Source organism: Protopterus annectens, chromosome 14.part0 (genome assembly GCF_019279795.1).
Source record: "Protopterus annectens isolate FY-2018-M chromosome 14.part0, PAN1.0, whole genome shotgun sequence".
NCBI lineage: Eukaryota > Metazoa > Chordata > Ceratodontiformes > Protopteridae > Protopterus > Protopterus annectens.
In genome coordinates this window covers 18,581,175-18,607,717 of record NC_056748.1, presented here as the reverse complement: position 1 = coordinate 18,607,717, position 26,543 = coordinate 18,581,175, and the positions used below count along the sequence as shown (strand labels likewise).

Here is a 26,543-nt window from a genome sequence, read left to right as displayed (position 1 = left end):
TTATGTGGTCCTTGGTGGCTACCTACTACCATAAGGAAATTACTAGCCATAAACAGAAACTTCATCTGACCCTCAGTGTCCGTGCGCACTCCCCTCCCGCCCTCGTAAGGAGTGATTTACACAGCTCAAAGCAAAGATAAGGTTGCTACAACTGAGAGTAACCCGTAGTTTCGCGCAGGCGTGGCGTCCCTGGAATCCGAGCAAAGCCAACGTCAAAACGGTCTTACACCCCTTCAGTGTATAAATACTCACCTCATCCCCTCTAACAGTGTTAACGTGGTTTCTGGCAATTCTCATCTTGCAAATGAAAAGACAGAGGGAGTTGGTACTAAGAACAAGAAGGCTAACTGCAGTTTTGTAGTAATTAAACCATGGCAGACACTTTAAGAAGACTAAGCAACAACGAGACTTTCAAAATCTTGCACGATAAGGTAGACGACTGGTATAAAAATTATCACGTAAGTATACTTGGTAGCAAAATATTCAATTTGGATATCGCAATCGCGTTCAGTTATTGCAGCACAAGTCATTCCGTGGTCAAACCTAAAATGCTGTACTGGCAGATATGATATTTGGGTTGGCAATTTTTAATTAAAAATGGTTAACTAATGTGAAAGATCATTTTGTTTGGATTTCCATTTTCCACTAATGCCCTTTTGCTGCTTTTTTAAACAGTTATTTGATTAATTGTTGCGTGCAGGAGGTGCTCACATTAAAATAAGTTGTTTGCAAAACGATGCTCATGGGAGTGCGAGACATTATGCCGTGGGCAAGAGGAAGTGCCAGATTAGACGGTTTAGTGGGCTCTAAAAAAAGTGGAGACCTGCTTTACTAATTATTTTTGTCAGTTTTCATTTGTACGACAACCGGGACTCTTTTAAATAATTGAAAAGTTGCCTGCAACTGGTGAAAGTTAACGACAAACAGTGTTGCAATAAAAGTTATTTCCATTTTGCAAAAGAGCTGCTATTTCCCGGGAAGTTTTGTAACTAAGGACGCTCGTTTCCATGGCTATGGAGGAACCAGTTACATCGTAAACCTGCAAAACACACACACACACACACACACACACACACACACACACTGTGGCACTTTATAGACGGGGCAGCAGTTACTGCTTGCACATGCGGAGGTAGGTAATGTTGGTGGACCAGAATTTTGTGACATTTTGCCCTTCATTGGCCGAAACACCGCTACCCTATTCTCTACTTAATAACAATAACAATAAAGAATGGAACTGAACACCGGTTTCATTTAGCCGTCAAAACCATTTTTTAAATTCAGACTTGACAGGAATTCAAGTTCTGATACAGAAAGCAACAAACTGTGTGTTTCCTTTGCTGTTTAAGGTACCACTGAACCTGACTGTAATACAGAGGATTATAGCCACTTTGGTTAGAAGTAGACTATAAGTTGCAAACACGAAAGCGTTGCTATCAATTCTGAATGCCCTCCGACCTTACATACGCCTCAAAGTTTTAACTCAAGAATCAGGGGCATAAGCCAAAATAAGGAGGGGGGTGCCAGCATACATTTTTGTTTCAGAAACATGTAAATTCCGAAAATCAAATATTTGTTATTGTTGGTGACTACAGCCCTCACTGAATTGCCAGAGAAGCTCAAACTTTAGGAGGAACAAACCAAAATTATGAGACAGAATCATGGACATTCGGTGAAATCAGGGTCAGTTGAAAGGTATGCGTTCTGTGCAATTTGACATTCCATCTTTCTTATAACTTTTTGTACTAATAGTTCTAGGTCCTAGCTGGAACTACGTTTCTACTTAGAGTGCCTTTCCCAATTTAGCAAGCCCACTTTTTCAGACTGGCTATGTTTTTAAAACAAAATCTGTCTCTTTTTCCAAAATTATGTGAGGAAAATAAGACAAGTAGAAATGTTTATTACCATACCAGATTTTTTTGTCTGTTATCAACTATCTGGTAATATCTGCAAAAAAGCAGATGACTTATTATGTTTGCATCTTTTTCATCGTTCATATCAAAGGTTGTTAAAACATCTGTCTCTTTATGATGGAGCGTTTCAGAAGGTGCAAAGCAATTGTACCTACTGTTCAGAACTATGAGAATAGCCTATAATGTTATCATGCAAACTTGATTTGTCCTTCATTTGTCCTTCATAAAAATGTCCTCTCAAGCAAAGATGTAATGTTGTAAATTCAGACTGCAGAGCTGGAGTTTGGATTTTCCTAAAATGAAAAACAAAAATCAGATGTGTATGTTAGTAAACACTGTTTTCCATGGAACTCTGTGTTTCTTTTTCCAAGTAATTTGAGGGGGGAAAAATCTGTCATGGATTGAGTCTCCCTCCAGGCCTTATTGGTTCTGTTCTTCACTTCATGTTTATGCAGATAGCTGTGTAGTATAAGAAGTTCATCCTTTATTAGTTTTATGTCAGTCAGCATGATGGTCATTAGGGTGACATCCAAGTCCTGCTTGTGGGCATTACACTCTTTACTTATATTACCTAAAAGAGCATATCCCAGCAGAAGAATTGGTGATTCTGCGAACTGCCAGCATGTGTGCTTCCGTATGTGAATGAGTCTGTAGATGCGTCCCAGAGAAGAATTGCATCCCAGCTAGGATTATTTATTTTCAGCCTTGCGCTTGGCCTCTCCGTGAACATTAAATGCATAAACTGGGTAATTGAAGAATGAATAATTTAATGAATGAGCTTGTACTAATGCAGACATTTTGGAGACCATAATAAACATACATCATATAACTCATGAACACATTTATTTTCTTTTTTAAATTTAATTTATTTATTCATTATCTGACAAGTTCCTTGAACGTATGGTCTGTGCTACAAGGGAAAGGGTACATGCTATTCATATGGACAGTTTAGAGGAGCTAATAACATCAGCCTGTTTTGGGAGGAGACTGGAGAACCCAGAGAAGCAGTAGATATGGAAAGTGCATGCAACGTCCACACCAGACAATGACCAAAAGTCATATTGGACCCTGGAGTTACAAGGCAGTAATCTTAGGCACTCCACCTACTGATACCTGTGTTACTATTTAAAGCTGTGTAATTGTTTCCAGTGTATTGATGGAGTCCTAGCTATGAAACTGCAGTAGGATCATAGCTAAAGCATCTGCGTTACCTGATGTCACTAGTGTAAAAAAAATGGACAACTGTTCCATCAAGATAGTAATTTTTTTCCCAGTGTGTCCCTTTTCAAGGTAAAGAGGCCATTACTAATCCAAAAGTAGAACCCGCAGAAAATAATTAAATCACACTCACTGAAATTTGTGTTTTCTAACATTTGTTTTTATACTTAAATGCATATTGTTTACCTGAGAGGGTGACATTGAGACTTCTGCTTGTAATGTTAACACTGTTTAGCAGTTTAGCACACATAATGAAAGCTATGAGTGTTTGAGTCTCTTGGTCTCTATTTGTCTGCTGCATGATTCTGTGCATGTCAATTAACCAGGCATTGCTCCCTGGTTACACATGAAAAGCAATTCTTGGGCCTAGGGATTTACCTGATTAACAAATGTAACTGAATGAATAACCTTGAATTGCAATGAGTAACTACAGAGCTAGCCAAAGGTGCTTAACCCTGACAATACACTGGGGTGAGGGGTAGGGTAATAGCAGTCTTTCTAAGGGAGGTTAGTAATACGGATGCTGTTTTGCAGGCACACAGTGAAGGCCGGGAGGCACATATATATTGCCATGCAAGTCATGCGGGTTTTCTATTTTTTAATTTCTCCAAGTCTTTTGAGTTTAAAACATAATAATGAGAATGGACCCCATTCCTAAGTCAGGGTATGATAAGAGTTTATGAAATTATTATTGTTTCAGTATTTGATGTTAGCTAAGAGTGCTCTTCTCAGCACCCGCAGTGTACCCAGAATTGCCTCCTTCTTTAATTCATAAGGGGTTACATGTATTGGTACCATATCTAAGTATGGCTGTAAATTCTTTTTTATAAGACCTGTTGCTCCTACTAATATTTAAACTGTCTGGGTATCTTTCTTCCACATTGCTGTTATTTCTGCTTGCAGATCCTGGTATTTTATAACTGTGTATCTCTCTGTAAGACACTAATCACTGGATGTAGCAAGTTCAATAATCCACGGTACTTTTGTCTTTTTTTTTAGACCACTATATCTGATTTTCTTGCAACTATCTTTTGAAATGTTGGTAAAGGATGATCCCATGTGATATAAATTTCATTGTTCTCTGTAATGTTGTGTGGTTCAAGATATCAGTGCTTCTCAGCTACTGCTAAATTATAGTGTTTGCATAATCCTCAGTGCAATGGTCTTGCCACAATATTGTGCCTTTCAGTATACAGGTCATCTGCCAGAGGTGCATCACACCCAGCAAGAAGATATGTGATTGTTTCTAGTTCTGTTGTACAGAACCTGCAAATGTCCATTTTTCTACCGTTTCAACAGACTTTGCAGCCCAACATTTATGTTGGTCGGCTATCTTGGGTCACCATTATTACCCTTTCAACTCTCCTTAACCATTCCTTTCAACTCTCCTTAACCATTCCTGCATCAAATCTTTGTCATCTTGAGGTTGTTCCAGGAGATCTCCGTACTTGAAACTATATTTATGAATTTTCCACATTTCCTTTCTTCCCATTTTCCTTATATTCTTTCTTTTGTTTTTGGCACATTTGGTTGCTGTCTGATTTTTATCTACTTCTGGTTTGATTTCCTTTCTCACTTGATACCAAAATACTTTGGCTAAACTAAACAAAGATGTTTGTCAGATTAGATTTATACTCCTCATGTTTTAAAACTTTCACTGAGTTTGTATCTGAGGTTAGCAGATATGTATAAAGTCCCACAATACCAGATCTATATATGTAATCAAGTTTGAGGAGGCTCATACCTCCTTCAGAGTGAGAAATATCTAATCTTAGTATACAGTGATGTTTATATATATATATATCACCTGATAAGCATGAAGCATTTGCCTTGTTTTCTTGTTCAAATGATCCAGTACTTTTTGGGGCTAATCAGTCATCCAAAACTGTAAGTAAGAACAGGAAGTGCAAATTTATTTGTAGCTTAGAATTTATTATAGATATCAAGGAAATTTTTAATATTAGTTTTAGTCTTCCACAGTATTCCCTACTGAGTTTTATTCTCATTTGTTTATGTTATATTGCTGACCCTTCATCTGTTCCCACATATTTATACACTGCCTCGTTCTCAAGTTCTTTTTTATTACATTCCTGCATCAGGTTGATCGTTTCTTGGTGTTGCAATTTTCCTTTGTTAAATGTCACATTTGCACATTTATTAAGACCAAATGGCTTTGTATATTATCTGATAAAGTTTTATTCAATTGTAGTTGTGCTACCAATTCCTCATCTGATGAATTATGCAGTTTTAAGTCAACCAGAAAAAGTAGATGAAAAGTTTTTAAACAAGGTTGATTTCTGATAGCCAAACTGAAACCAAGACCTAATGTGTTAAGTAAACAACTTAATGGGTTAAGGGCAGAACAAAACAGCAGCTGTGACAAATGATCACCCCAGAATATTCACCTTTTAATTTTTATCCCTGGGGTAATAATTTGCCCTTTGCCATGACTCAACTGAAAAGTGGTTTGCCATTGTTTCATGGTCACTGCAATGTAACTGATCAATGTAGACCTTATACCTGTAAGTGTTTCTTTTCCATGAATGTGGGATGCTGTCAGATGCTTTTTTATAATCTATCCATGGCATTCTTAGATTATACCCCCTTTTAACAACTCTCCCTTATGGCTTTATTTAGTAGCAAATGGTCCTTTATTCCATATGACTTTCTTTTGTCACCTTTTTTGTTCCAGTGCCATCAATTAATTTTTGTTTAAATGACTGTAAACTCTGTTTGCATCAATTCAAGTGAATAATTTGTATATTGTTGGAAGGCAAGTTATTGGTTTGTAGTTCTTAAGATGACTTGCAGGTTCTTAGGGATGAGTATCGTTTTTCCTGTTGTTAAGCAGATTGGTGTCTGTTTGGGATGTACATATAAGTAATTCTTACTCTGGGTTAAAGTTTTGTGTAAACACGTGAATACATTTAGCCAGAAGTTGGGTACTGCATCTGGGCTTGGAGTTTTTCAGTTAGGAACTTTTTCTTAATTTTGTCTCGATTTTTCTGGCCATTACTTCATCCCAGTTCACATCCTCTTCATTAGAGTTTCTTACCGTTTCTTTTAATTCTTCTGTCCAATCAGCATTTTTGCTTTGTTCAATATGTCTTCATAAATGCTTCTCCAAAGTCTGCTTATTTCTTCTTTTGTGGTAATGTTTCTATTCCTTTTACTTTGTTTCCCAGTGTTCTGTATAAACCTTGTGGGGGCATCAGTGAATTGCTTATTTGTACTTTGCCATTACATTTATCTTTATACCTTCTAAGCTTTTCTGTTTGTGCTGATGTTTCTAATTTTATTACTGGTAGTAACGTCTGATAAATTGTCTGTTTCAATATTGTGTGTTGTTTTTACCACATTTTTAAGTATTTTTGATTATCTATTTTTTTCTATGTTCTTCTGACAGTGATACTTCTTGTCTTAATTGCTTTACAGCTTTCTCCACTCATTGCATCCACGGTGGCATCTTCCTTGTTTCCTTCTTTTCCTTTGTTACTCTGTGTTGTTATGGTAACACTTTATCCATAATTAGTTTAGCTGCACAGTAGTATATCATGTTCTCTTATGACAAGATAATTTCTCTTAAAAGTCCTGATTACTGTGTTCTTCTCTTTTACCGATCTTCTAACATTTTTGGTTTTATTTACTTTCTGTAATCTGCTTCTTCCATCTATCTTAGTATGTCCGTCCATCAATAGTAAATCAAGCAGATCTTCCTTTAGGTCATTTTCTTCTGTAATCTACATTGAAAGCATCTTCCTTGCTGTTTCTTATGAGTGTTCTACAGAAAGCTCCAGAACATCTTCCTGTGACATCTGAACTGGGTCCAGCACTAGGAGTCCTAGGCAGTTTCCTAGGGTCCACTGACGAGGGATCAGTCCCGTCATTTAATTTAATTAAACAAAACAAAAAATATATAAGAATAGAAAGTTCATACATTGTTTACCTACTTCTGTAAGGATGCACTCTCTACATGTTGCGTTTGCATGCATGCTTCTTACTGCTTTAGGATGCACACAGAGTAACACATGAGATTTGATTGGAGCATTCCTTCTTGTTATGCTTTGCTTAATATGAGCATTAGAACCCGATAACTGCTGAAATGCTGCTCATTACATCTTGTTATGGTTTGTTTTATAAAAGTGCTGGAACTACTGAACTGCTGCTTTGCTTTTGGAAATGGAGAACCGAAGTGCAGCTTCTTTGGTTTAGAATTATGGAAGTGCTTAAGTGTTCCTTCAGCAGCAAGTAGTGTGTGTGTGTGTGTGTGTGTGTGTGTGTGTGTGTGTGTGTGTGTGTGTGTGTCTGTGTCTGTGTCTGTGTCTGTGTGAAATGCCTTGGTTATGGATGGTAGGTTAAAGCTTAAACCCTGTCTCTAGACTACAGGCGACAAGAGTTTTAATACTCTGCATCAACTACCAAACTGTACATGCAGTGATCAGAGTTGATTGAAATGTTCTGAAATGGGTAATTTTGTCATTTATTGGTTCGTACATTTTCTTTCACTGCTTAGTGGAAAAAAAACTACATTGGTGCATTTGTAATGAATTTGAGCTTCATTGCATTTTCAATTAATGTGAGATTCAAGGAGGAGAAGTTTACTGTTGCTCATACTAAATCTGTTTTCAACGTGCAGCTGTTTTGTTCAGCAAATTGCCATCAATGTTTGTGCTATAAAATTTGAAAGCAGTCAGTAGCACAACAGATAGCATACTTGCTTTTGATGTAGAAAGTTGTGATTTCTACTCCCACACCATGTAGATGGATTACTGATACTGCAGAGCATTTTAAGGTGTGTGTGTGAGTGTGCGTGCATGTGTGTGTGCATGTGTGTACGCGGGTATGTGTGCTTGCGTGCTTGTGTGTGTGCTTGCGTGCTTGTGTGTGTGCTTGCGTGCTTGTGTGTGTGCATGCATCTATGTGTGTGTGTGCATGCATCTATGTGTGTGTGTGTGCTTGCGTGCTTGTGTGTGTGTGTGCTTGTGTGCTTGTGTGTGTGTATGCTTGCGTGCTTGTGTGTGTGTATGCTTGCGTGCTTGTGTGTGTGTATGCTTGCGTGCTTGTGTGTGTGCATGCATCTGTGCGTGTGCATGCATCTGTGCGTGTGTGCATGCATCTGTGCATGTGTGCATGCATCTGTGCGTGTGTGTGCGCATGTGTGTGTGTGTGCGTGCCTGTGCAAGCATGTATGTGTGTGTGCATGTGTGTGCGTGCGTGTGTGTGTGCATGTGTGTGCGTGTGTGTGTGCATGTGTGTGCATGTGAGTATATGTGTGTGCGTGCGTGTGCATGTGAGTGTGTGTGTGTGTGTGTGTGTGTGTGTGTGTGTGTGTGTGTGTGTGTGTGTGTGTATGTGAAATGTCTTGGTTATGGTTGGTAAATTAAAGTTTAAACCCTGTCTCTAAGAGACAAGAGTCTTAATACATTACATCAACTACCAAACTGTACATGTAGTAATCAGAGTTGATTGAAATGTTCTGAAATGGGTAATTTTGTCATTTATTGGTTCACAAAAAATGTGCAAAACTACATTGGTGAATTTTTAATGAATGTGAGCTTCATTGCATTTTCTGTTAATATGAGATTCAAGGAAGAGAAGTTTACTGTTGCTCATACTAAATCTTTTTTCAATGTGCAGCTGTTTTGCTTAGCAAATTACCATCAATGTTTGTGCTACAAAATTTGAAAGCAGTCAGTAGCATAACAGATAGCATACTTGCTTTTGGTGTAGAAGGTTTTGATTTCTACTCCCACACCATGTAGATGGATTACTGATACAGCAGAGCATTTTAAGGTGTGAGTGTGTGTGCATGTGTGCATGCGTGTGTGCACGTGTGTGTGCTTGTTTGCGTGCGTATGTGTTTGCGTGCATGTGTGTGTCCGTGCGGGTGTGCACATGTGCGTGTGTGTGTGTGTGTGTGTGTGTGCATGCATGTGTGTATGTGCACGTGTGTGCTTGTATGTGCATACGCTGCACTCCTGAGTGTTTCATCCTTCAGATGAGATGTTAAACCAAGGCCCCATCTGCCTGCATTGAAGGTAGGTGCTGTGAGATCTTTTAAATCCGCCTGAGCTATCAAAATGAGTTGTAGGTAGTTCCCCAATGCCCTGGCCAAATTTCCCCTAGTAGTGTAAATATCAACAAGGTTCTCCAATGAAATTGGGCTACAATTATAGTTGTACTAACCTGGTCAATGAAGGATAAATTAAAAGTTTTAAATTAAATCCACATTCCTGTCTTCATTTCAAAGGTAAAGAAAAATAGTATGCACACTGACAGTTTTGAACAGTGTTTATAGTAATGGGGGGGGTACAATTATTGGGACACTGAAATGGCTGCTGGGGGGAGCACTGGCCAATTACCCTGTCTAGCTCCCTATTTGACCATGATCTGGCTGTATGTGGGATATCCTCTTCAGATGCACCCTGCTTTTTCTGATGTTCCTTTATATGAGAACCCATTGGTCCATCACTCAGTAACATTACCTACATCTGAGTTGCCTCTGTTTCCTGCTCCTTCCTTTGATGTATGATTTTGACAGGATTTTCATTCTGGTCTCCTAAGGAGAGACCAGAGCATCACCATGTGGGCAGTGGGAAAACCTGAATGTTCAGGCTGCTATGTATCTTGGTGTCCTGCTTTTGACAGTTAGCAGGACAAATTATGTCTTCACTGTTTGGGATGACACAGCCAACTTTTCCCTTTCCAGGTGTCCAGGGCACTCTTGTGACCTGATTAGTATAATGGTTTGGTGTTGGCACTGTTTCATAATACATTCTTATAGTTGTGTTTTGGAGGCTAATCATCTTCTAGATCCCCAGACCAAAATTCATAGATTGAGATGATGTACTTCCCCAGAAGGACAGCCAAGTCTCACTAAAGTCACAAATCAAAATTTATTTATAAAGCAATTTTCATATACTCTAGATACCATGCAGTAAAATAAAAACACAACAACATATAAAGTAAGGCCTAAATAACTTATCCATGTATTGTCTACTAACCTCATTTCTCCTTTCACATGGCATAAGGATGCCTATGTGTTTAGGTTGGCAACTAAGCTGCATAAAGCATTAAACCTGTTCTGCACAGCGTGACAGTCTATCACACACACACACACACACACACACACACACACACACACACACACACATAGATATACAGTGGATATAAAAAGTGCACGCACCCCTGTTAAAATGCCAGGATTTTGTGATATAAAAAATGAGACCACAATAAATCATTTAAAAACTTTTCCCACCTTTAATGTGACCTATAACCTACACAATTCAATAGAAAAAAAACAAATATGTTGGGGGAAAAATATAAAAAAAATAATGTACAATAAGCTGGTTGCATAAGTGCGCACACCCTTAAACTAATACTTTGTTGAAGGAACCTTTGATTTAATTACGGCATTGTCATCTTGGGTAGTAGTCTATCAGCATGGCACACCTTGACTTGGCAATATTTGCCCACTCTTCCTTGCAGAAGGGCCCCAAATCTGTCAGATTGTGAGGGCATCTCTTGTGCACAACCCTCTTCAGGTCACCCCACAGATTTTCTATTGGATTTAGGTCTGGGCTGTGGACGGGCCATTCCAAAACCTTAATTTTCTTCTTGTAAAGCCATTCTTTTGTTGATTTGGATGTATGCTTGTGGTCATTGTCATGTTGAAAGGTGAAATTCCTCTTCATCTTCGGCTTTCTAGCAAATGCCTGAAGGTTTTGTGCCAAAAGTGACTGGTATTTGGAAGTGTTCATAATTCCCCTCCACCTTGACTAAAGTCCCAGTTTCAGATGAAGAAAAGTAACCCCAAAGCATGATAGTGCCACCACCATGCTTGCCTGTGGGAATGGTATTCTTTTGTTGATGCAAAGTGTTTTTGCGTCAGACGTACCTTTTGGAATTGTGGCCAAAAAGTTCTACCTTGGTCTCTTCAGACCATAACACATTTTCCCACATGCTTTTGGGAGACTTGTTGTATTGTTTTGCAAATTTTAGCTGGGCCTGGATGTTTTTCTGTGTAAGAAAAGGCTTCCATCTTGCAACCCTACCCCATAGTCTAGAAATATGGAAAATATGGGAGATTGTTGTTACATGTAGTACACAACCAGTACTTGCCAGAAATTCCTGCATCTCCTTCAGTGTTGCTGTAGGCCTCTTGGCAGCCTCTCTGACCAGTTTTTGTCTTGTCTTATCAACTTTGGATGGATGTCCAGTTCTTTGCAACGTCACTGTTGTCCGATATTTTCTCCACTTTTTGATGACTGTCTTCACTGTGTTCCATGGTATATTCAATACTGTAGAAATTTTTTGTACCCTTCTCCTGACTGATAACCTTTCAGCAATGAGATCCCTTTGATGCTTTGTAAGCTCTCTGCGAATCATGGCTTTTGCTGTAGCAGACAACTGAGTAAATGTCTGGAAAATCCTAATAGGGCAGCTGAACTTTATTTGTGGCTAATCAGAGTCTCTTTAATTGATGGCAGGTGTCTACCAAAGAAAACTGAATGTTGTAATTAAATCAAAAGGTGCTTCAATAAAGTATTAGTTTAAGAGTGTGCATACTTATGCAACCAGTTTATTGTATGTTTTTTATTTTTTATGTTTTCTCCTAAAAGATGTTTTTTTCAATTGAATTGTACAGGTTATAGGTCACATTAAAGGTGGGAAAAGTTTTGAAATGATTTATTGTGTTCTCATTTTTTTATATCACAAAAACCTGGCATTTTTAACAGGGGTGTGTGCACTTTTTATATCCACTGTAGATGTAGATATAAAAACAAACAATTTCAGGAATGACGAGTCACCTCTTACATGTTTTGAAGAGGAAATCAGAGCAACTGTGGAAATCCTTTGTAAATATTGGAATGACATGTAGACACAGCACAGAAGACATTCCAGCCAAGAATCGAACCGAAAAAAGTTTTGTAAGCATGATGCAACACTACTCGCTGTACTCCTTACCTTAATGAATTAAATGTATTTGTCCAGTGTTGAGTTCAAAAACCTGACCAAACAAATGTATCATTTAACGGAGTTTTGAATGCTTGCATCATACGGTATTTGCTGTCGTAGGCAATACAGAAGAAAATTCAACAGTATTGAAACAACTACTAAAATGCTATCAAACCATTTAAGATTAAATGAGCTTTGTGCATCTTCAAAAGTAGATCCACAATAGAAGTTCAGAGGGTTCCTGGGAGGGTGGTGTGTTGCTTTATTAATCTTTTAGGTAGTATCGTCCAAGTCACATGGCTTGAAATGCAAAACCATGAACTATGCATTCCATCATGTCTACCTACAGAACTGTAAAACCTCAGTAAAACAGATGTAGGTCTTCCTCATTTTATGTATCAGTACTTTATATAAGCCACACCTGAAATAGGATGAGACATTCACTTTTTTATTGTCGGAGGTCCTAAATACTGTGTAAAGACAACATTACACATTCTTAGTTTAGTGTACAATAGAGCAAGCATGATTACTTAATGCATTTTAATTTACTTAATTTTGTCTTGGTCAGCAAGACACGCAAGCAGCAAGTTTTCCATTTTTATACTTAAAAAAGCAATATATGAGGAATAAGATAGAAGAAGACCCATATTACAGAGTACATCCGACTAATATAGTAGACGATACCCAGTAAAAGCACAATAATTTATATGGCCACAGTGCCATTGTCAGAAACCAAGATCATTTAAGGGGATGTGTCTAAAGGCTGAACTAATGACTTAATAATGGTGCTCAGAATTTCCAGGACAGGTTAATTTGAATTTGCAAATAATCATTTCAGTCCAGAGTATTCTCTGAGCATACTGGAATGAGGAAGTGGATTTTATATCTTTTGAGTGGAAGTTATTTAGTCTTGTCATCTTCCTTTCTTAAAACCTTAATTGCTTGCTAACAAATTAATGTTTTCAGTTCATTCTTTGACTAATCTCAGCATGTAGTGATTATTTTGTGAGGTATACAGCATAAACCCAAATGTCAATATTCTGTCCTAAATGCTTATCAGCCATGGACAAGAACTTGCATAGTATGTGACATGAACCCTAAAGTGGCCATTATGCCAGGCGTCTGTTACTTCTGATCATCTTCAAGACATACAATTCAGTAAAAGTTTGGGACAGACATGACTGTTCTCCTGTAGTCCTGCATATAAAGGTAGTTCTTTATCTTGTTACCCTCTGATCTTGTAACAATGTCAGTTTAAAATTTTAACATTGCTTTTAGCTGGCAGCAGTGTGGATCAAGGTGTAAGTTTATGTCTCACTGTTCCAGTGTTCTTTACTGACTGCTTGTTACTGTCTTTGTGAAGTATGCATGTTATCCCTTTGCGTGCCTGTTTTCCTTATGTACTCTGTCTTTTCACCTCCCAAAGACAGGGTAGTGGATTTGCTGTTTTTACATTTGCTACTGTGGCATGAATTATGGCTGTAAGAGATATGTGAAGAAAAAGTTAATTTCCATGGCTATCAGATAAATACAATAACAATCTCTAGTTTTTATCAGGTATTTTCCAGACTGATTTTGCATAATTCTTCTTTCAGATGGCAGTGTGCAAAGAATGGCTCCAAAGTTATCTTAAGTGATTTAGTTATGTTTTATCAAGACAGTACTGGAAATTTTCTAATTCAGGTTGGAATACTGATTTGATAACACACTCAGTAGCACTTGGAAATTAAGACAGTGTGCTCTGGAGGTCTACAGATGAGGGCAACACGTTTGTGTGTGTGTGTAGCTATAGCTATATCCAGAATCTCAGTCAGGAGACCCACATTACCAGAGAAGAAAGCATCAGCAACTACTATTTGTAGAATTTTGCAGGGCATTCAGATTTTTTACTGGTAAACAGTATGACTATTTTAGTTGGTTCCATGCAACACAGTGGTCTTGCTTCAAAGTTCCTAGATGCAAGGCCTCTGATACATATAGCCATCAAATGAATGCTGTTTTAGAAACTCTTTGTTGTGCAGCCTTGATATAGATTGCCTGCAACCAGCAAAAATATGCAGACTCAAGCATTATCCAGTAAGTATTTGTTCCATTGATTTCTGCTTGGTTAGAAAACTAACATGCAACATCTGATAGTGACCCACAATCTAATCTAGTGTATTACAATGCTGTAGCTATTATGGCATTAACTTTAGCATAGCTGCTGGGTGTACAAATATGTTGTAGGGGTTTGAGTTATGCATTGAGTCATTCCTGGAAATGTGTGCCAACTGTGACATTGTTATGATTCTAATCCGAGTCCACTGCTGTTTGCACTGTTGATGGACTATATTAGCAAATTGGTCAGAGGGAATAGATCACCAAACTGTTGCAAGCAGATGATGTGGCATTACATGCAGACTCTGAACAAGAATGTCAGCAAATTATAGCGAAATGGAATGCAAAACTGAAAGCACATGTGATAAAACTGATTACAGATAAAGTAAAATCCAATTCTACCTTAGTCCACACTGCCTCACCAACTTGTTTAATTAAGATTTCCAGTGCTGGAGATAACAGACAAAATGTTTATTCCATGAAGAAGACCAATAAAATAAGATGTAAAAGCCAGTAAATATATGATAATCCAATCTCCCAAATGCAGTAGTCAAAGTGGTAAGCGCTTTCGTCCACGTAAATCCTGGACTTTATCAAACCTAGTGCTTCACCATTGTGACTCCTGAAATACCTTTACTCATTAACTGTCAATTAACTTAATTGGTAATCACCCCATTAAAGTTGCAAAAACATTTTTAACCCCTGAATTACATATAAAAAATACACTTACAAAAAATAACTGTAAATAAAAAATTGTTAAAAACAATGTGTTGCATTACACTTGTAAAAAAGTACATGAATAAAACACTGGCCAGTGAACTGTCCTATCAGATATTAACGCATTTTACATAAGTTTGAGGCTGCCTCTTTCAAAACTGGTACCAGGGAAAAATGTTCATTTATACCTGGTGAATAAGTGGCTCCCAACTTCAGTTGCTATTTAACTTCACTGCTACAAATTCTGTTACCCCACTCCCCTCCTCGGGAATCCTTAGCAACAATTTCTAAAATCCCAGACTTAAACTTAACCTGCCCAGGACATGTCAGTGTGTGTTTAAAAAAGGAGTTCATGTTTTTATTTTCAATGGCGTATAGATGTTCGTGAATACGTTTACGTAATGCCCTCTCAGTTTTGCCAACTTAAAACCCTTGGCATCCTTGACAAACACACAAGTAAACCAATCCCTTGCTACCACAGTTGCCATGAACTAAATGCAACCTAGTCCTAAATTCACCTACCATCAAAGATGCTTCCTCTAAAATAAATGAGCAATATCTACATAATCCACATTTCCTGGTCCCTTTACCTCTATCATCCTGGGATAAGGGGTGTTCCAAGTAGTACTTAATACTGGTCGCTACTTTGTGTACAAAAAAAAAGGTGATGCACCCACAACGTTGAACACCTCACTGTTCCCTTCCATAATAACCCAGTTTTTGGATACAATTTTCCATACAGTCTGTCCCAAGGGGCCAAAATGTGTGACCATGGCATTGGAAAAATTACCATCCTGTTTCGATTTGAACTCCTTAATAGACTTCGCACTACCCAATAGGGGTGTAAACTCCCTCCACCCCATTCTTCCAAAACCTCCCTGGCTAAAGTCTGAACCAAGTCCATTGGGTAACCCCTTGTCCAAAAACATTTGTCTCAGGTTACCCAATTCAGCTTTGTAATCCGTCAGTGTTGAACAGATTCTAACCCCTCTCATCATTTGTCATCTCACCAAATTTTTCTTTGTGTAAATGGGATGTTTACTATCAAAAGCCAGAAAACTATTGGAGTATGTGGGTTTGCGAAATACTTTGGACGTAAATTGCTCCAAAACTAAATTTTTAGAAATCATAACTTCCAAGTAATCAATACTGTCTCTAGAAAAATGATGAGTGAACCTGAAATAGGTGCACACCTGATTGGTGTAATCAAAAAAGCTGTTCACCACAGACTCAGCCCCTTTCCATAGAAAAATATATCATCCATGTACCGGAGGTATACAATTCATTCCATCTCAAACCCAGAATTGAAAACAAACCTCTTCTCCCAGGATACCATGGCTAAGCTGGCAAAAATGGGGGCACTACTTGACCCCATAGCCACTCCTTTCTGTTGTCTAAAGTACTCATCCTCAAAGGTTATGTAGTTGTTTTTTTAAAATAACTTGCATTGCTTCCACAACAAAATGGATAAGCCCTCCAACCAAGCTAGTATGATCACAAAGGGCCTCAAGGAAAAGTTCCAGTCCTAAGTCATGGGGTATAGAATTAAACAAGTCCACAACATCAGTAGTAGAAAAACCTGTTATACCAAAATATTCCTGTTTAATCTTTGTTTAAAAAATCGCATGAATCAATTAGGACATGAGGAAGGGGGCGCATAGTGCTCTTCAGAAGTCTGTCAACAAAAATACCCAGGGAATAAATGGAACTATTGTGGGTGGCCACTATCAATCTGTATGGAGGATGCTCCACACTTTTATGTACCTTGGGAATACCAAAGACCATAGGGATGTATGGATCTTCATTAATCAAAAAATGGTAAAGCTCTTCATTAATTACCCCTTGCAATAAACTGTCCTCCAAGAAAAGTTGTATCCGCCTGTGGGCAATGTGAATCTGAGACCGCTTTGTACTGATCGGTATTGTTCAGCATATTCGATATGTCATTGACATAGCCATATTTTTCTATGATAACAACCCCTCCCCCCTTATCGGGTTTTATGATTCTCAAATTATTAGATGACCTCAGAATTCTTAATAACCCTTCTTCCTCCCTGTCTAAGTTGTAATAAATTATTTCTGGGAGTTATAGGCCTGATAAATCTCCCTGGTGCAAACCTTCTCAAAACTAGACAGGGTAGGATGTGGGGGGGAGGGTGGTAAAACCAACTTTTCTTCTTGAAACCTCCTTGCCTACCAGTAACGGTAGTGCCCTTAAAAATTAGGTTAAAATTCAGTTTCCTAATGTACGATTTAAATTCGATTAAAACCTTAGAGATATCAAAGTTCCTATTAGGAACAAATTTCATTTCCCTCTTAAAAAGGGAAAATGAGTCTTAGTTATAATTTGGTCTGTGTAGTTGAAAATGTTGAAACCCAGATAGCTCAACATCTTCCCTCCAAAGGAAGTAATGATGGGTTCATTGCCATCAACTGACGTCAATATCTGTTCCCCCTGTTGTTCTTCCAGTAATTTCTCTGACCTCTTTGCCTCTGCCCTTTTGGCATGACCTGCTGTCCTAAAAAATTGTTGATTGTTTTGGTTCCTATTAAAGATCCTTTCGGACCTCCCTAGAGGTGGGTAACTCTGTTCAAAAACTTCTTCCTCATTAAAAAATGGTTGCATTGCCACATCATTCACTTCATCCCCACCCTCAAAGCCTACTGAAACCGTGCTTGTGTCCATGACCCCCACCCTTCCCACACTAGTGGGGGGATCCAAATAACTTTTAGGTAGTGGGTAGGCCATTTTTTGTTTATATTCCATTTCATCCCTTTTAAGTTTCCTTTGCTTCCCAAAAACATTCTCCCTGGCCTGGTCTTCAGTTTTGTCAAACACATAATCATACTTAGCCTCGTATCTAATAAAATTCACATCCGACTGTATCTCATCATTAAGTACATTAATATCATCAAACAGCACATTAATTTTCAAGGTATTAATTCTAATGATGAACTGCAACAGTTCCATGCCATGACAATCGAAAATGGCTAATAATTCTTGGTTCCAGCTGACCTACAGAAATCCCATTAGGGAATTTGTAAGTTCTCAGCCCTTTTGGAACTCTGTGTAGTCTTAAACATTCATTAAGATATGCATTGTTAATCTGTAGGCCACGTACCTTTCCCATTTTTATCTCAAATTCTTGTAACTTATTGTTCAAGTCCTTTGGTTTAGCCGGTTGTTCGTTGTTACCGAAAGCTAAATCCTTATTGAGCCATCTCTGGAAGCGAGCATCTCTGCTAACTGTCCCTGGTGATTTCCCTGTACCTTGACCACAAGGTATACCATTTGATCCTGATTTAGATGGTAACATTGATGGATTATGTGAGAGAAGACCTGCAACAGTCGAGCATTACAGTCAAAAGTAGGTAGAAAAGTGGCAGTAAATCAAGAGAGATGGGAACAGTTGAAGCGACATCCTGACCCCATGTAGAAAGGGGGGGGGGGTTATGATGATGGTGATTTGACATTCTGAGTCATTATTTGGAAACAAAATGCTTGATTCACCTGTTATTCATGTTTTTATATGAGCAACATAATTAAATATAAAATAGTTTAGGGTAGTAAAACAGGTATGCAAATGCATTTATTTGGCTAAAAAGATTGTAAGCTTAAGAGTTATCATAATTCTATTGATTGGCATGTTTCACATATTTATTAAGCTGGTGTAAAAGTTTGCAGTTTTAATACGCATAGTTTAGTTGACTGACAACAGGTTCCTTTACCTGATACTTTTGCACTTTGCATTTTTGTTTATTTAGTTTGTGGTATACTATTGCACAGCAGGATGCTCTCCAGAGTGATATGAAGGCCTTAATTTGGGAACGGTCATTACTTTTTGTAGTTTGATGATATGACAGCCATACATAAAGGACAGATGCAGCAGTTAAACAGCCCACTGATAACTTTCAGAGTGATTTGGGACCAATGAACATCTCCAGTGCTGTGCACTGTGCAGGAAACTGGAGTCAAGTGACTTACATCTATGTTCTGCCAAAAGTGGGTAGCTTTCTTAGGAGCTTATTTGTTGTCAAGTAATGCATTTAAAAAAACCTTTGATGGGTATAGATTCTTGGATACCTTGAAGGCTATCAGCACCAATATTTATTTGCTATTCCAGTTGTCTTAAAATCTGTTTCTCAAGCTTAATGATTGATGTGTGTGTGTGTGTGTGTGTGTGTGGGGGGTCCATGTGCTTGTTTTAAAACTGCTTATGCTAAATATCTGCACAATGGCTGTCTTGTGTGTAAATAATCTGTGATATTCAGTTAGATGCAGCATACTAAGGCCAAATACTGAACTGCCAACTCAGGCAAGTTTTTTAATGTCCAAAACCAGTCATACTAGAAAGCAATATTTCAGTTAGAAAATTGGCAATGTCAAAATAATAACAGTAATTTTAACACTACTGCTGAAAACAGTTTCACTGGTAAAACTGACATAATTTTCTGCTAGGTAAGGAACCGATATATAATTAAGTCAAATAATTTTACACAGCTAGTTGTGCAATAGTTTTATATTATACCATGATCCCCCCAAAACGTGCACGCTGATTGGCCAGCGTGCCCGTTGTAAATCGAGTTATACTAATGGAAAAAGGTCCGGTCACCCGGACTTTTTTCCATTAGTATAACTCTACTGTCTCGCTATGTTAAATGGGTTTAACATAGCGAGACAGCTTTAAAATAAGCAACGGAGATCTCCGTTGCTTATTTTAAAGCTGTCTCGCTATGTTAAACCCATTTAACATAGCGAACAATGTTTAAAAAGCAACGGAGAAAGCAAGATCTCCGTTGCTTTTAGTCTCGCTATGTTAAATGAGTTTAACATGGCGAGACAGTTAAAATAAGCAACGGAGATGTCCGTTGCTTATTTTAAACTGTCTCGCTATGTTAAACTCATTTAACATAGCGATAAAAGCAACGGAGATCTTGCTTTCTCCGTTGCTTTTGCTCAACTCTGATGTACTGCGCGGCGCGCAGTACATCAGAACTGCCGGATGCCAGACATCTGCGGAAGGGCAGTAAACAGGCATTATACTATGCCATTATTTAAGAAAAGGAATAGTTTCTTTTCTTAAATAATGTCATATAATAGCAATAACCACTTCTGGGTGTGGGTAATGCTAAATTTACCCACGGTTCGCTTTGTTTGGTCCCTCGGGCTTAGCCCCGGGACCAAACCACACCAACCGTGGGTAAATTTAGCATTACCCACACCCAGGCGTGGGTTATTGCTATATTATTCTGATACTGCAATGTTTTGCATGTGAGAGATGCATGGCAGATTCCCTCCCTCTCTGAATGCCTCTGTTAGATATTTGTGGACATGCTGTTTAAACATTTATTTAAGTAACACCAGTGTGTTTTTCCCTTTGTAATTATTTTGTAGCATTTTTGTAAATTTATGATTTATAATATTCACTTTGAAGCAATTGAACCTCAAGGAAAGAGAAGTCAAATAAATATGAACTAAAACCATCTTGCTCTTTTTCTGGAAGGCTGTGTTATTAGATAAAATATGGTATAATCTGAGGAAAATATATTTCCCATTTCCCTTATTAGAAATGAGTAAATAAGAAAGAACACATTACTTTGAGCAACACACTTTGAGCAAATGTGACTAATTCAGTGTAGCACTGAGCAACTGATCAATGCCTGATCTAAACAGATACAACCAACATTTCATTTGTTTAAATGTTTAAAAGGAAAACATATCAGAAAACTCACCACTTTAGTGATTCTTCAATAAAAGGTAAAGGTAGGTTGTGATTAGCAGTTTAATTATAGTTTTCATTGGAAGGAACTTTATTACTTACTTTATTTTATGCATGGATGTAACTTTCAAAGTCTTTATAGAGGACAGTTATTTCTGGAAGTATAAGAACTTCCTCGTGGGAGGGTGTGGTCAAGATGAATTTGTTAGGGAGTTTTCATTTGGAAGTTTGATGTAAAAACTCTGGTGTATTTATGAAGAAATTTAGTTCTGATTGTGTCCTGTAAGATTTTTTTAGGATGGAAGCATACCTTTCAGGCGTACCTCATTAATAAGGCGCATTCTTCATTTGAGTCTTAAAAAGTCCATGTTCCTCATTGTTGAACATAAGAGAGGGTCTGTCACACATTCAGTTTTAAGAATGTTTTTTAACTAATATCCATGGTAAATTATATTAAGTCATATTTAGTCATCAAAAGAATTTCTTAGGAGTAAAAAGAAACGCATTTTAACCATGTTGCGAGTTTCCTAGGTGAAGTTGTTAGTAAGCTGTTAGTAGATGTCCCACATGTAGCTCATTTGTTCCATATCATGAGGTAGTGTTACACATTTTGTAGACGGAAGGTTGAGAGCTATGGACAAAAGCACTTAACTCGTTATTACATTTTTTATATTTTACATTTCCATTGGTCTATTTTCTGGTGGCTTAGCAGCTGTGACTGATCTCATTTGCATTTTGTTTTAAGTGAAAATATTTTTTCCACCTGGGAGTCACTTTTTGCTTTCCTATTGACGAATCACACTTCTGTTTTTAATGTTGGGCATGGTTAAGATGACAGAGTTAAGGCAGCACTTGAAGGCAACTCTAACTTTATTTTCTGACAGTTACATAAAGTCAAAATCATTTTTATTGTAGTAATTCCAGAGGGACACTACTAATCAGGAGAGAAGAACATTAATATGACATCAGTTTCTTCAAAAACTGCATTTTTCTGTCAGAATTCAGTTACTAAACTTTAACAGAAATGAAACTACAAAATGAGCTACTCTAAAGCAAACACGCAGACTTCATCTATCAAAAAATAAATACATTCTGTTATGACCAGTATGCAGGGTACCTCTGTCAATATGGACAAATTACATTCAAAGTGGGACATTTTAAAGAAAGCAAAAAATGATATAATAAGCAACTTAGTTAAACAACAGAGTGCACAAATCATCAGTATAAAGAGTACATTAAATGCCTTTGAAAGAAGAATATGTGTGAGTGAGACTAAAACTAGATTTGTATTAAAGCAGAAAAAATTGGTTACTTCAGGCAACTTTTGACATGAAAAAATGAACTGGGCAAAATAATAATATATACTACTAGAGCTAATAATAATAATAACCTGTGGGATACCGGACACCTATGAAAGGGATAGCATGATTCATTTCTTAACATCTTTATCACATAAGAACTTAGCTTTACTTGAAACTTTGTCCTTTGGTATCGAGAAAGCTCATAAATCTGTGATACTTCCTTCCATGAAGAAAACTGTTTGTTTTCCCCTGCTCCTCTCTGTGAAATTCACATCTCATCTGGAGAAAAACTTATTATTATGAATAATGTCATCCAACCCTCTCCTCAAAATTAGAGGAAATGTTTTAAGATTTAACAATGGCTACTCTTCAAAACCAATAAGTAACAGGAAGACATGTTTTCCTTTAAATAATTAAAAAAAGAGAGCATGAGAGCCAGTTTGCTCTTTACAGCTAGAATTAGACTGTACTTACCTGAAGGATTAAAAGTCTTTGAGTCTGTGGAAGATTCAACACTCTACATACAAAAGTATGAAACCCTAAACCTTATAGAAGGCATATACTGGAGTGCCACATGACTGAAAAGACAAGCCAAAAAAAAAAAAAAAAATATATATATATATCCTTGGAAAACAAATATGAAACGCAATAAATAAAAAAGACAAATGATTTAACCATTAGTTTCCTTTGCATTATAATACTGCTTTAGATAGCAATTTGGCATGGTGAATAAAATTTTCATTCAAGGCAAGAACTATTTCAGAAAACTAAGTCCATGAATAATTGAATAGTTTGGTTTACTTTGTTGTGCAGATTTGATGTACAGATTCATAAAATGCTTTGCAAAAGGTAAAAGTAAAATAGTTGATTTTTACTGTATAGAACCAGTTTCTAACTTGTATCCATTAAATTTAATTAGATCATGTAAATATTGGTCTCTGCTCATAACTGATTTTTTTCACAGATTTGTCTGAGATGCATAATAACACTAATTGAGAAAAGGATAGATGTAGACTTAACTAATGAAAGAAACAAAATTAGTTGTATGCATGAAATATACTGTTATCACAAAAAATGTCTGTTGTGTCTTTCGGCTTTTCCCGGTTAGGGGCCACCACAGCAGAACTCCGGTCCGCTAATGATTGGTAGTTGCTTTTTACATGCTGAGTTACCAGCCCTGACGCACAACCTTCAACGAAGGTACACCCATTCACGCATGTCTCCACGCAGAAGACGCTCTAGCTGAGAATCGAACCGGACAGTGTCTGACTGTGAGGCGACAACATTACCGCAGCACCACCACCGCGGGTCTTTAATTTCTTTATATTTCTGTGAAATTTGCAATTATTTAAATAGACTGGCATGGTAGAAGGTTAAAGACATCCTGGTGCCTCTAATATATTTGTTGGTAGGCTTGTCATTATTAAATGCTGGGAAAGTATAGTACCTATGCAGTGTTTATTAACAGTAACCTGTCCTGTTGCATATTATACAATCATAATTTTTAAATTATACCATTTGATTCCACTATACAAGTACAGCTGATAGCAGTGGTACTGTGTGTAAGCATACTCTCAGTGGCATTATATATTGTTATGTTTCTTCCCCTTTCATAAAACATATTTCCATGTTGGTTCAATGTCTTTTGAACTACATTATTGTCACAAATGTTGCAGTCTGTCACTAGTGGGAAAAGTTTTATTAAAAAAAAACTTGCTTTTGGCTCTTATGCTCCCATCAGAATCTTGTACTTCAGTTTTCTTTTATTAGAGCCAGCAAACAAGGAAACAAAAGCAGCACTGATTTCTTAACATCATGGTGAATGATGTGCAAACGTGCACTAAATGGAAAAATGCTCAGATGCTTTGTTTAATGTTATTTTATTCATTTAATATTCATGTTACATACTTAATAATTTTATACATAAATTAAAATGCATATAAACAGAAACCAAATGAGTACACTGGGGGAAGAGAAGTTTTCACATACTCAAGCATACACTGCTGTTAAACTACATAATACAGATTGTGAGGCAGCTATTCATGAACGAAGGTCAGGCATAGAATAGCAGCATTATCAATAAATAGTAAACATGTGAAGCATGGTCAGTTCTTACAGTTTCCATGGCTGTTGCAGAACAGGCTATATGTTTGAAAGTATGCAAAGTCACTAACCACATTTTGAATAGTAGCTATTGGAATTGTCATTAATAGTACAGCATAACACGAGTTGTTAAAAATATTTATGTGTATTTATAGCAAATTATTTACTATAACAACCACAAACTTGACTTCACTACAGAGCTGATATTGTTTTTGAAATTTCAAGGCAATGTTAGTTTCTCACTGTTAATTACATTTTTTTTACTTTTCCATATATTAATCAGTAGTTACACTAAAGGTCATGCATTATATTTACAGAAATCAAAACTATGATACAATAAGTCAGTCAGGCATATTTGGAGTTATAGATTATTAAATGTGCTCCTTTTTGCCCTGTCTTGCTCTTCCTGTTATCCAGTTCCAATGGCTTTAAAAAAAATAAAATATTAAAATTAAATAATAACATAAGCTGGTAGAAGTGGACATATTTAATTATAGTTTTATGATTGGTGTCTGACTGGAACAAAATGAAATAGAGAGGTCATGAGAAAGGATGATAAACCAGTCATTATCCTTCATGATTATTTTACAGTATTTGCGTTTATTTGACTGTTTTAAGGTAGTAATTTATTTAAAAAAATAAAAATAAAAATGTACATGTTAAATTGCTAACTAGATATAAATAGGGGCATAGTAACATAAAAAAGGCATTCAAGATACAATTTTGGGATATAAGACATTCTGCACTTCATGATATTAGTACAATTTCATACATTTCATTTTGATAATTGCCTTAACCGTATGACGTTACAAAGTTAGAATAAATACTAGTACTGATTATGATTATCTTCATGAACAATAAATATCTATTCTATAAGAAATATAAGTATGAAGTAACTTCAGTCATAAAATGTTAATATTTATGATGAATCTGTTGATTTTTTAACCTAAGATAATTATATGTATATGTTGGCTGTAAATAGAGAAGTTTCCATTTGCAGCTGAAATAACTTCTGTAACCTTATTTTAAATAAGTATATAGTTTCAAGTGATTCAGACAAAGTTATCTAGATGTTTGAGTTAGGTAGTTTATCTAGATAAGCAGTCAGGCTAGGAACAATGGTATCTATGCAGAATGGGTTTGTGGTTAGAATAAAACTTATATTTAGTTTCTGTTAATATAGCTAGTAGAGCAATTTTAATGTTGCTTTCTTACAAAACAATATAATAAAGCATTATATTAAGCAAACAGCATTAGATAAAGTAGTATTTCTGAAAATGTTAACATGGTTCACGAATAATGAAATAAATAACAAGACATTAATCTCCAACTCATTGTATAAATACACGTAAAGTTATATCAATTAATGTTAACAACTTAAACAATGACAATAAAATATCCTTCATTAAATATTTAAAATTAAATAAAGGTGATATAATTTTTCTACAACGGGATATGCTTAAATATATTTTCTAGAACAGGCTCATTTGATTGAGAAGGATATCCACTATTAAGTAATAGTGATTATGATGCCACAGTGTTATTTTTTATGGGGAGAAAAGCAAAGAGACACAGCTGTCAGGTGAAGATAATTTCAAATCGTGCCTAAGATTATTGACAAATATGATTCTTAAGTAATGCATTCTCTATAGATTAATATTAATTTTAACAAAAGGATTTATACAATATTTATTTTTTATTGAATATTGAGTATGGGTGCAGAAATTGTAGGAGAACATTAAAAGATTTTTCAAAATCATTTTAAAGGTAGTTTTATCTTGGTTGGATATTTTAACTGTATCATAAGTACAGTTTAATTGCTTCATTAAATCCCAGAATAACTGCTTTAGTGAATAGTCTTAATAAATGGCCTTAAAATAATAATATTAAAGATATAGTTGTTAAAGCTGAAAGTAACTCACTGTTTCACTCACTGCTGTTATATTTTTGGGACCCATTGACACATTGACAAAATATGTATCTCCTTACACTTCTTCTTCGTCTTTCGGCTTTATCCCGGTTAGGGGTCGCCACAGCGGATCACCTGTCCGCACATTGAATGGCAGTGGAGTTTTACGGTGTCGAGTTGCCAGCCCAGCGCCCAACCTTCCACAGAAGGCACACTCACACGCACACCTAGGGCCAATTTAGAGTGTCCAATCCACCTGCAGCATGTCTTTGGGATGTGGGAGGAAACCGGAGCACCCGGAGGAAACCCACGCGACCACAGGGAGGACATGCAGACTCCGCACAGAAGGCACCCCAGCCGAGGATCGAACTGGAGAACCTCTTGCTGTGAGGCGGCAATGCTAACCACTGCACCACCGTAGCCGCCCTATGTATCTCCTTACACTTAATAAACAAAATTAAAAATGCTAAAACTAACTTATGCCCTCAATCTAATACAGTATGCTTTGTTATAGGTTTAATAGTAGATTCAAGACATTTACCACATTACATACATAACCATCTTATATGAATAAGTTTGAAGATTTTAAAATGTATTTAAATGAGCA

General features: G+C 36.8%; 1 protein-coding gene across 1 annotated transcript in view; it reads left to right on the top strand.

Annotated features, from left to right (window-relative positions):
• Nucleotides 1–232: 232 nt before the first annotated feature.
• Nucleotides 233–26,543, top strand: part of SPATA18 (spermatogenesis associated 18) — a 460,841-nt gene continuing 434,530 nt past the window's right edge. Inside the window, exon 1 of the mRNA XM_044055719.1 lies at nucleotides 233–458. Coding sequence (XP_043911654.1) covers nucleotides 372–458 — 87 coding nt within the window. The 5' untranslated portion in view covers nucleotides 233–371. The remainder of the gene's footprint in view (nucleotides 459–26,543) is intronic.